This window comes from Pangasianodon hypophthalmus, chromosome 8 (assembly GCF_027358585.1).
Source record: "Pangasianodon hypophthalmus isolate fPanHyp1 chromosome 8, fPanHyp1.pri, whole genome shotgun sequence".
In the NCBI taxonomy this organism is placed as follows: domain Eukaryota; kingdom Metazoa; phylum Chordata; class Actinopteri; order Siluriformes; family Pangasiidae; genus Pangasianodon; species Pangasianodon hypophthalmus.
In genome coordinates this window covers 132501-145533 of record NC_069717.1, presented here as the reverse complement: position 1 = coordinate 145533, position 13033 = coordinate 132501, and the positions used below count along the sequence as shown (strand labels likewise).

General features: G+C 47.5%; 1 protein-coding gene across 4 annotated transcripts in view; it reads left to right on the top strand.

The window, feature by feature from the left end:
* The window catches only part of slc44a5b (solute carrier family 44 member 5b), a 33763-nt gene that overhangs the window by 4348 nt on the left and 16382 nt on the right, over nt 1-13033 (top strand). For all 4 annotated transcript variants that reach the window (XR_008302175.1, XM_053236347.1, XM_053236348.1 and 1 more), the window contains exon 2: nt 12875-12923. Coding sequence is in view for 3 of the 4 variants with exons in the window: in XM_053236347.1 (XP_053092322.1) it covers nt 12875-12923 (49 nt within the window). In the remaining variant the exon portion in view is untranslated. The remainder of the gene's footprint in view (nt 1-12874; nt 12924-13033) is intronic.

Genomic DNA, 13033 nt, shown 5'->3' with positions numbered 1-13033 from the left:
TAAACACTGAGTTTAGTTTAAGCACTCCACAATAAACACTGAGTTTAGTTTAAACACTCCACAATAAACACTGAGTTTAGTTTAAACACCACACAATAAACACAGTTTAGTTTAAACACCACACAATAAACACAGTTTAGTTTAAACACCACACAATAAACACTCAGTTTAGTTTAAACACCACACAATAAACACTCAGTTTAGTTTAAACACCACACAATAAACACTCAGTTTAGTTTAAACACTCCACAATAAACACTGAGTTTAGTTTAAACACCACACAATAAACACTCAGTTTAGTTTAAACACCACACAATAAACACTCAGTTTAGTTTAAACACCACACAATAAACACTCAGTTTAGTTTAAACACCACACAATAAACACTCAGTTTAGTTTAAACACTCCACAATAAACACTGAGTTTAGTTTAAACACCACACAATAAACACTGAGTTTAGTTTAAACACCACACAATAAACACTGAGTTTAGTTTAAACACCACACAATAAACACTCAGTTTAGTTTAAACACCACACAATAAACACTCAGTTTAGTTTAAACACTCCACAATAAACACTCAGTTTAGTTTAAACACCACACAATAAACACTGAGTTTAGTTTAAACACTCCACAATAAACACTGAGTTTAGTTTAAACACTCCACAATAAACACTGAGTTTAGTTTAAGCACTCCACAATAAACACTGAGTTTAGTTTAAACACTCCACAATAAACACTGAGTTTAGTTTAAACACCACACAATAAACACTCAGTTTAGTTTAAACACCACACAATAAACACTCAGTTTAGTTTAAACACTCCACAATAAACACTGAGTTTAGTTTAAGCACTCCACAATAAACACTGAGTTTAGTTTAAACACCACACAATAAACACTGAGTTTAGTTTAAACACCACACAATAAACACTCAGTTTAGTTTAAACACCACACAATAAACACTGAGTTTAGTTTAAACACCACACAATAAACACTGAGTTTAGTTTAAACACTCCACAATAAACACTGAGTTTAGTTTAAACACCACACAATAAACACAGTTTAGTTTAAACACCACACAATAAACACTGAGTTTAGTTTAAACACTCCACAATAAACACTCAGTTTAGTTTAAACACCACACAATAAACACTGAGTTTAGTTTAAACACTCCACAATAAACACTCAGTTTAGTTTAAACACCACACAATAAACACTCAGTTTAGTTTAAACACTCCACAATAAACACTCAGTTTAGTTTAAACACCACACAATAAACACTCAGTTTAGTTTTAAACACTCCACAATAAACACTGAGTTTAGTTTAAACACTCCACAATAAACACTCAGTTTAGTTTAAACACTCCACAATAAACACTCAGTTTAGTTTAAACACCACACAATAAACACTCAGTTTAGTTTAAACACCACACAATAAAACACTGAGTTTAGTTTAAACACACACAATAAACACTGAGTTTAGTTTAAACACCACACAATAAACACTGAGTTTAGTTTAAACACCACACAATAAACACTGAGTTTAGTTTAAACACCACACAATAAACACTGAGTTTAGTTTAAACACCACACAATAAACACTGAGTTTAGTTTAAACACCACACAATAAACATTGAGTTTAGTTTAAACACCACACAATAAACACTGAGTTTAGTTTAAACACCACACAATAAACACTCAGTTTAGTTTAAACACCACACAATAAACACTCAGTTTAGTTTAAACACTCCACAATAAACACTGAGTTTAGTTTAAACACTCCACAATAAACACTCAGTTTAGTTTAAACACCACACAATAAACACTCAGTTTAGTTTAAACACTCCACAATAAACACTGAGTTTAGTTTAAACACTCCACAATAAACACTCAGTTTAGTTTAAACACTCCACAATAAACACTCAGTTTAGTTTAAACACCACACAATAAACACTCAGTTTAGTTTAAACACCACACAATAAACACTCAGTTTAGTTTAAACACCACACAATAAACACTGAGTTTAGTTTAAACACCACACAATAAACACTGAGTTTAGTTTAAACACCACACAATAAACACTGAGTTTAGTTTAAACACCACACAATAAACACTGAGTTTAGTTTAAACACTCCACAATAAACACTCAGTTTAGTTTAAACACCACACAATAAACACTTTTTAACACTTTACAGAAATATATAAATTGGATAGAAGTGTTGAATGTGTAAATTTAGACTTAAAGGGAACTCAGCCTCATCTGCGTGACACCTGATTATAAATCATTCCCTTCTATAACTGAGGACTGTAGAGGCAAATAGTGCAGTTACGTAACCAGGAACCTGTGAGCAACTTATGAACATCAGCATCAGAGTCATTTCTGAAATCATTGTAGTTTTTACTTGAAGTCTATCGTGTTGAAGTTATTAACTGTTCTTTGGTGGAGACTCGAGTGCAAAACTGTTTTTGCAGCCCTAAAGCTGTCCAAGGAAGAAGATCCACAGCCATCTTCACGGTTTCTGTGTGGTTCCATCCACAGTAATCTCATGATGATCTTTAGGCTGTCCATGTGGGGTCATCCTCAGCAGAAAGAGAAACACAGATTATTAGGTACGCTAACTGTCCTGTAATGGTTAAGGACAATGCAAGCAGGGACTCCGGCAAGACTAGCTATGACAGCGTAACTAAAAGGGAGAGCCAGAAGCTAACACAGACATGAAGGCGTCCTGGGACATAAAGCTCCAGCCACTCCACCATCAACACACCTGAGTGAACATGTGAGAGTGGGGGGGCGACAGCATCCAAACATCCCAGTTCACCACAACACTCTATGCCTGTGAAACCCTCCAGACCTGCCCCTGTACCTAAGAAAACTATTCACTAAAGGCTTGACTAAACAAATATGTTTTCAGCCGAGACTTAAACACTGAGACTGTGTCTGAGCCCCGAACACTAAGTGGAAGGCTGTTCCATAACTGTGGGGTTTGTAAGAGAAAGCTCTACCCCCAGCTGTAGCATGCATTATTCGAGGTACCAACAAATAGCCTGCACCTTTTGATCTGAGTAGGCGTGGCGGATCATAAAAGACCAAAAGTTCGCTCAGGTACTGTGGCGCGAGACCATTTAGTGCTTTATAGGTCAATAGTAGTATTTTATAATCAATACGAAATTTGATTGGGAGCCAATGCAGTGTGGATAAGATAGGGGTGATGTGGTCATATCTTCTGGTTCTAGCGAGGACTCTGGTCAGTAGTAAGTCATTTACCACTTTAACCAGCGCTGTCTCTGTGCTATGATGAGGCCTAAATCCTGACTGATACATTTCATGAATGTTATTCCTATGTAAGTATGAGCATAGCTGCTGTGCTACAACCTTTTCTAGGATCTTGGAGATAAAGGGGAGCTTTGATATTGGTCTGTAGTAGGACAGCTGACAGGGGTCAAGGTCAGGTTTTTTTAACGAATCAATGACTTCATTTTAAAAGCTCTTAACTAACTTAATGCTTTTAACTATGTTAGTAATCACTAACTTGGTAATAAAACATTTTAACTGAGTTCTGATTGAGTTTTAGCAACATTAACCAATAAAGTGAGTGAAAAAAGTGAAGTGACTTGTGGCCAAGTGTGGTGACCCATACTCGGAATTCGTGCTCTGCATTTAACCCATCCAAGTGCACACACACACACACACACACACACCGTGAACACACACCCGGAGCAGTGTGCAGGGCCGGGGAGCAGTTGGGGGTTCGGTGCCTTGCTCAAGGGTCTGACCTCAGTTGTGGTATTGAGGGTGGGAGAGAGCGCTGGTCATTCACTCCCCCCTGTGAATATATTAGCATTACAAGTTTAATACTACACTATCAGTTTATTTAACCGGATTAAATAGAGCGCAGTTGTTTTTTTTTTTATGTCTCTGTCACAAGGTGGTGTTTGTGTTGTGTTTCTGTGCCTCTGCCCGAGATTCCTGTTAGCATGATATCTCTCAATCAAGCGATTAAACAGGATTTATATAAGAAATAAGATTTTCCCAAATGGGAAATTCCAATACAAAAGAATTATGGTAACCAGCAGGGTGAAGGTCACAGCAAATGTCTTTTTCTCCAGTAGCTTTGTTCTTATTTGAAGTGATTCTAAGGCTGTCTCAGGTATACACATAAGTAAGAAGAAGGATAAGACTTGAGACATTAACCAGAAACCAATTGGGGGATACAAACTTGTTGCGCTTGTTTGTCTGGACATTAGCTAGTTTAATGTTTGTGCCACATCATACTGCGTGTGAAACCACATATTCGTGCCCTAATGTTCCACCTACAGCGGGTTAAATCGGGTCTCTGACGTCCTGTTTTAACTCGGTACAGTGTGGGTTTGTGTGGAACTGAATTCACCATCAGCACTCTGACAGACTCAGTTGGCCATCTGTAACACCAACACGCTTTAACACTGTCTCACACACTGCAGAGAGAGACAAGAGAGACAGGAAGAGACACAGAGAGATGGAAAAAGAAAGCAAGAGAGACCATGAGAGAAACAGAGGAGAGAGAGACAGAGTAGAGAGAGAGAGACACACACACAGAGGAGATGGAGCGAGAGAGACAGAAAGAGAGACAGGGAAACAGAGAGAGACAGAAGCGCTAGAGGCGGACAGAGACAGATATGTTACCGAGGGAATGGTCCTGTTACTAAGTACCGTTGGTTCACTGATTGGTCAAAACAGTAATCACAAATTGTCCTGATTAACGGGGGCTTTTGTCCCAGACGTTTTCAGTCTCACAAAGTTTATTTTTCTGATGAAGTTGTATTTTACTGTCGTTTAATGAAGTTTGCACTCAGCATCTCTGTTTTATCTCTTGGATTAAAGTGGCTTTATTTGCTCTGCTTGTCCAGTGAGCGATGTGGGAATGTTACAGTGTGATAGCAGTCAGCTGGAATAAATATCCTGTCTTGATGATTGATGGAGATTGAATCAGTCTGTTCCTGAAATCGAGTCCAGTTTGTCAAACACAGTACAGAGGTCAGTTTAGCTATTTAATCTCATTTAACTGTGTGATTTCAGTGCTGTTTTAATATAATTCCTCCTCACGCTGTATGAGATCCTGTACAGTAAAGCGTGTTGTGAATTCTGTAACAGACTGTGTGATAGCGCGTGTCTCCGTGTCAGTATGTGTCGAGCTGTACACCTAAAGCTGATTCCGCCCTGATTCCGCCCTGATTTATCTCCTCTTCTTTGGTTAGCCACTGAGAGGACAGAAAGACGAGCGGCTCTGAAGATGATGATGATGAGGACGTTAGGAGACAGAGAGGTGAAGTGAATAGTGTCGTGGTCTCTATGGAGATGATCCGGAATTAAAACTCACATGGATGCCGTTTCAGGATCTTACTAACAACACTGTATATGTAGTGAGACAGAGAAGGGGTCTGTGTGTGTGAGAGAGAGATGGGCGCAGAGAGAGAGAGAGAGACAGGCGCAGAGAGAGAGAAATAACCATGACCACATTGTCAATAGAAATGGGAAAGATCTCCTGCAGATCTGTAGAAGTCTGGGTCTGTACATCGTCAACGGTAGGATACAAGGGGACACTTTAGGAAGATGCACCTTTTGCTCACCTCTTGGGAATAGTACCGTAGATTATATGATAACAGACATAGATCCTCCATCTCTCAGAGCATTCACTGTCAAAGAACTAACCCCTCTGTCTGATCACAGCCAAATCACTGTGTATCTCAAAAGAACTAAAGCTAACATTCGCACTCAGTCCAGTAAGCTGTACCACATTAGGAGACCATACAGATGGACTGAAAACAGCACAGAGGAGAAGCAGAAAGCAATAAGCAGCAATACAATTGTTGTTAGAGAAATTTCTTAACACCACCTATAATCACAACAAAGAAGGCATCAATTTAGCTGTGAAAGATTTAAATAATATATTTGAAAAAAACAGCTAAACAGACAAAACTGAAAACAAAAACTGGACAAAATCACATACCCAAGAATGACAAAAATTGGTTTGATCAAGACTGCATGGCGATTCGCAAACACCTCAGAAACACAGAGATCCAAATAATACAGAGATTCGCCTTCTTTACTGTGAAACACTAAAACAATACAAACAAACACTCAGAACCAAAAAAGCACAATATACCCAAAAACAACTGACAACAATGGAGAACTCAATCAATACAAACCAATTTTGGGATAATTGGAAAAACTTGAAAAAACTGAACATGAAGAATTGGCTATTCAAAATGGAGAAATATGGGAAACCCATTTCCAAACACTATTTAATAAAGTAGCAACAGACACAAACTGTAAGCAAAATCAAATAACCAAACAACTAGAAACACTAGAACTGGCTTTTAAAGATAATCAAAATCCATTAGACTTCCCCATTACCGAAAAAATCCTTAACCCTAACCCTAACCCCGCCCACCACCACCCGCTCACCCACCCTAACCCCGCCCACCACTGCCCACTCACCCACCCTAACCCCGCCTACCACCATAACCCCCACCCACCCTAACCCCGCCTACCACCACCCGCTCACCCACCATAACCCCCACCCATCCCCACCACCCACTCACCCACCCTAACCCCGCCCACCACCATAACCCACTCACCCACCCTAACCCCGCCCACCACCATAACCCCCAACCACCACTCGCTCACCCACCCTAACCCCGCCTACCACCATAACCCCCACCCACCCTAACCCCGCCTACCACCACCCGCTCACCCACCATAACCCCCACCCATCCCCACCACCCGCTCACCCACCCTAACCCCGCCTACCACCATAACCCCCAACCACCACTCGCTCACCCACCCTAACCCCGCCTACCACTCGCTCACCCACCCTAACCCCACCTACCACCACCCACTCATCCACCCTAACCCCGCCTACCACCACCCGCTCATCCACCCTAACCCCACCTACCACCATAACCCCCATCCACCACCCGCTCATCCACCCTAACCCCGCCTACCACCACCCACTCATCCACCCTAACCCCGCCTACCACCACCCGCTCATCCACCCTAACCCCGCCTACCACCACCCACTCATCCACCCTAACCCCGTCTACCACCACCCACTCATCCACCCTAACCCCGTCTACCACCACCCACTCATCCACCCTAACCCCGCCTACCACCACCCGCTCATCCACCCTAACCCCGCCTACCACCACCCGCTCATCCACCCTAACCCCACCTACCACCATAACCCCCATCCACCACCCGCTCATCCACCCTAACCCCGCCTACCACCACCCGCTCATCCACCCTAACCCCGCCTACCACCACCCACTCATCCACCCTAACCCCGCCTACCACCACCCACTCATCCACCCTAACCCCGCCTACCACCACCCGCTCATCCACCCTAACCCCCACCTACCACCATAACCCCCATCCACCACCCGCTCATCCACCCTAACCCCACCTACCACCACCCGCTCATCCACCCTAACCCCGCCTACCACCACCCACTCATCCACCCTAACCCCGCCTACCACCATAAACACTACCCATCCCCACCACCCGCTCACCCAGAGAGAGAGAGAGACGGGCGGGCGCAGAGAGAGAGAGAGAGAGAGAGAGAGAGAGAGAGAGACGGGGCGGGCGCAGAGAGAGAGAGAGAGAGAGAGAGAGAGAGACGGGCGGGCGCAGAGAGAGAGAGAGAGAGAGAGAGAGAGAGACGGGCGGGGCGGGCGCAGAGAGAGAGAGAGAGAGAGAGAGACGGGCGGGCCGCAGAGCGAGAGAGAGAGAGAGAGAGAGAGAGAGAGAGAGAGAGACGGGCGGGCGGGCGCAGAGAGAGAGACGGGTGCAGAGAGAGAGAGAGAGAGAGAGAGAGAGAGAGACGGGCGCAGAGAGAGAGAGAGAGAGAGAGAAAGAGACGGGCGCAGAGAGAGAGAGAGAGAGAGAGAGAGAGACGGGCGCAGAGAGAGAGAGAGAGAGAGAGAGAGAGAGAGAGAGAGAGAGAGACGGGCACAGAGAGAGAGAGAGAGAGAGAGAGGAAGAGGGAGACGGGTGCAGAGAGAGAGAGAGAGAGAGAGAGAGAGAGACGGGCGGGCGGGGCGCAGAGAGAGAGAGAGAGAGAGAGACGGGCGGGCGGGCGCAGAGGGAGAGAGAGAGACGGGTGCAGAGAGAGAGAGAGAGAGAGACGGGCGCAGAGAGAGAGAGAGAGAGAGAGAGAGAGAGACGGGCGCAGAGAGAGAGAGAGAGAGAGAGAGAGAGACGGGCGCAGAGAGAGAGAGAGAGAGAGAGAGAGAGAGAGAGCGAGAGACGAGCGCAGAGAGAGAGAAAGAGAGAGAGAGAGGAAGAGGGAGACGGGTGCAGAGAGAGAGAGAGAGAGAGAGAGGAAGAGGGAGACAGGTGCAGAGAGAAATAATGACAGTTGGTTGTGTCTCGCGCTTCTGCTGTTGCTCTTTGAAACAGAGAGAACAGACTGCAGTCACTAGGCCATTCTGTGTGTGTGTGTGTGTGTGTGTGAGAAGCCTACACTCATTCAGCACAGTGTGTGTGTGTGTGTGTGTGTGTGAGAAGCCTACACTCATTCAGCACAGTGTGTGTGTGTGTGTGTGAGAAGCCTACACTCATTCAGCACAGTGTGTGTGTTGGATAAAAGTTAGGACATGAGTGAGATGAACATAAATCATCAGCAAAAGGCACAAACTCTGATTCACTCTCCTTATAAAACAAGTCATTACGGTTAGAAAGGAGTTCACTGATATACTGTTTGTTTTCTGTCTGAGTGAAATGATTAGCAACAACAGCAGAGTGTAAAAACATGAAGATCTGTGATGTGGAGGTGTGGAGATGTGGAGGCGTGACGTGGAGGCGTGATGTGGAGATGTGGAGGCGTGATGTGGAGATGTGGAGGCGTGATGTGGAGGTGTGGAGGCGTGATGTGGAGGTGTGGAGGCGTGATGTGGAGGTGTGGAGGCGTGATGTGGAGGTGTGGAGGTGTGATGTGGAGGTGTGGAGGCGTGATGTGGAGGCGTGATGTGGAGGTGTGGAGGTGTGATGTGGAGGCGTGATGTGGAGGCGTGATGTGGAGGTGTGGAGGCGTGATGTGGAGGTGTGGAGGCGTGATGTGGAGGGGAGATGTGGAGATGTGGAGGCGTGATGTGGAGGCGTGATGTGGAGGTGTGGAGGTGTGGAGGCATGATGTGGAGGCGTGATGTGGAGATGTGGAGGCGTGATGTGGAGGTGTGGAGGCGTGATGTGGAGGTGTGGAGATGTGGAGGCGTGATGTGGAGATGTGGAGGCGTGATGTGGAGGTGTGGAGGCGTGATGTGGAGGCGTGATGTGGAGGTGTGGAGGCGTGATGTGGAGGTGTGGAGGCGTGATGTGGAGATGTGGAGGCGTGATGTGGAGGTGTGGAGGCGTGATGTGGAGATGTGGAGGCGTGATGTGGAGGTGTGGAGGCGTGATGTGGAGGTGTGGAGGCGTGATGTGGAGGTGTGGAGGCGTGATGTGGAGGCGTGATGTGGAGGTGTGGAGGCGTGATGTGGAGGCGTGATGTGGAGGCGTGATGTGGAGGTGTGGAGGCGTGATGTGGAGATGCGGAGGCGTGATGTGGAGATGCGGAGGCGTGATGTGGAGATGTGGAGGTGTGGAGGCGTGATGTGGAGATATGGAGGCGTGATGTGGAGGTGTGGAGGCGTGATGTGGAGATGTGGAGGCGTGATGTGGAGGCGTGATGTGGAGGCGTGATGTGGAGGAGTGATGTGGAGGCATGATGTGGAGGTGTGGAGATGTGGAGGCGTGATGTGGAGATATGGAGGCGTGATGTGGAGGTGTGGAGGCGTGATGTGGAGATGTGGAGGCGTGATGTGGAGGCGTGATGTGGAGGTGTGGAGATGTGGAGGCGTGATGTGGAGGCGTGATGTGGAGATGCGGAGGCGTGATGTGGAGATGCGGAGGCGTGATGTGGAGATGTGGAGGTGTGGAGGCGTGATGTGGAGATATGGAGGCGTGATGTGGAGGTGTGGAGGCGTGATGTGGAGGCGTGATGTGGAGGCGTGATGTGGAGGCGTGATGTGGAGATGTGGAGGCGTGATGTGGAGGCGTGATGTGGAGGCGTGATGTGGAGGTGTGGAGGCGTGATGTGGAGGTGTGATGTGGAGATATGGAGGCATGATGTGGAGATGTGGAGGCGTGATGTGGAGATGTGGAGGCGTGATGTGGAGGTGTGGAGGCGTGATGTGGAGGTGTGGAGGCGTGATGTGGAGGTGTGGAGGCGTGATGTGGAGGCGTGATGTGGAGGTGTGGAGGCGTGATGTGGAGGCGTGATGTGGAGGCGTGATGTGGAGGTGTGGAGGCGTGATGTGGAGATGCGGAGGCGTGATGTGGAGATGCGGAGGCGTGATGTGGAGATGTGGAGGTGTGGAGGCGTGATGTGGAGATATGGAGGCGTGATGTGGAGGTGTGGAGGCGTGATGTGGAGATGTGGAGGCGTGATGTGGAGGCGTGATGTGGAGGTGTGGAGGCGTGATGTGGAGGCGTGATGTGGAGGCGTGATGTGGAGATATGGAGGCGTGATGTGGAGGTGTGGAGGCGTGATGTGGAGATGTGGAGGCGTGATGTGGAGGCGTGATGTGGAGGTGTGGAGGCGTGATGTGGAGGCGTGATGTGGAGGCGTGATGTGGAGATGTGGAGGCGTGATGTGGAGGTGTGGAGGCGTGATGTGGAGATGTGGAGGCGTGATGTGGAGGCGTGATGTGGAGATGTGGAGGCGTGATGTGGAGGTGTGGAGGCGTACACACACACACTCCTCTACTCTCGCGCACACACACACACTCCTCTACTCACACACACACACACACACTCCTCTACTCTCGCGCGCGCACACGCACACACTCCTCTACTCACACACACACACACACACACACACTCCTCTACTCTCGCGCACACACACACACACACTCCTCTACTCTCTCACACACACACACACTCCTCTACTCTCGCGCACACACACACACTCCTCTACTCACACACACACACACACACACTCCTCTACTCTCGCGCGCGCACACGCACACACTCCTCTACTCACACACACACACACACACACTCCTCTACTCTCGCGCACACACACACACACACTCCTCTACTCTCTCACACACACACACTCCTCTACTCTCGCGCACACACACACACACACACACTCCTCTACTCTCGCGCACACACACACACACACTCCTCTACTCTCGCGCACACACACACACACACACTCCTCTACTCTCGCGCACACACACACACTCCTCTACTCACACACACACACACACACACACACACACTCCTCTACTCTCGCGCACACACACACACACACACTCCTCTACTCTCGCGCACACACACACACTCCTCTACTCACACACACACGCACACACACACTCACACTCCTCTACTCTCGCGCACACGCACACACACACACACTCCTCTACTCTCACACACACACACACACACACACACACTCCTCTACTCTCGCGCGCACACACACACACACACACACACTCCTCTACTCACACACACACACACACACTCCTCTACTCTCGCGCACACACACACACTCCTCTACTCTCGTGCGCACACACACACACACTCCTCTACTCACACACACACACACACACACACTCCTCTACTCACACACACACACACACACACACACACTCCTCTACTCTCTCACACACACACTCCTCTACTCACACACACACACACACACACTCCTCTACTCTCTCACACACTCCTCTACTCACACACACACACACTCCTCTACTCACACACACACACACTCCTCTACTCACACACGCACACACACTCCTCTACTCTCGTGCGCGCGCACACACACACACACACACACACACACACACACACACACACTCCTCTACTCACACACACACACACACACACTCCTCTACTCACACACACACACTCCTCTACTCACACACACACACTCCTCTACTCTCTCACACACACACACACTCCTCTACACACACACTCCTCTACTTACACACACGCACACACACACACACACACACACACACACTCCTCTACTCTCTCTCACACACGCACACAAACTCCTCTACTCGCGCACACACACTCCTCTACTCACACACACACACTCCTCTACTCACACGCACGCACACACACTCCTCTACTCACACACACACACACTCCTCTACTCACACGCACACACACACACTCCTCTACTCACACACACACACACACACACACTCCTCTACTCTCTCTCACACACACACACTCCTCTACTCACACACACACACACACACTCCTCTACTCTCTCACACACACACACACTCCTCTACACACACGCTCCTCTACTTGCACACACGCACACACACACACACACACACACTCCTCTACTCTCACACACACACGCTCACACACACACACACACACACTCCTCTACTCTCACACACACACGCTCACACACACACACACACACACTCCTCTACTCTCACACACACACGCTCACACACACACTCCTCTATTCTTCCACACACACACTTTTTTACTCTACACACATTTTCGAACTCTCCCGCTCTCGTTTTCATGCAACTCCATGCATTTCCTTTCACTTCCACGTGATTCCACTCACTTTCGATTCCCGGCCAGGGAACCAACACCAGTGCACCAGCGCGCTCCCGGTGCCGGTCCCAAGCCCGGATAAAATTAGGAAAGGTTGCGTCAGGAAGGGCGTCTGGCGTAAAACTGTGCCAACTCAAATACGCAGTCCGCTGTGGCGACCCCTAACGGCAGCAGCTGAAAGAGCAACAACAGCTTTAATTATTTCATTGCTAAGCTCCAGCAGATGCTGTCAATGTTCCTGATGATGTTCCTCTGTTACAGGTGAACCTCACAAGTTTGATCCGATGTTCAGAGGACCTGTGCGCAAAAGGTGCAGTATGAATAACAAATAACGAATTAGCGCTGAGCCCATGTCGGAGTTTTATCACACATCTTCACTATTTTAAACAGGATTAAAGATTTAAAATATGAATATTAAAA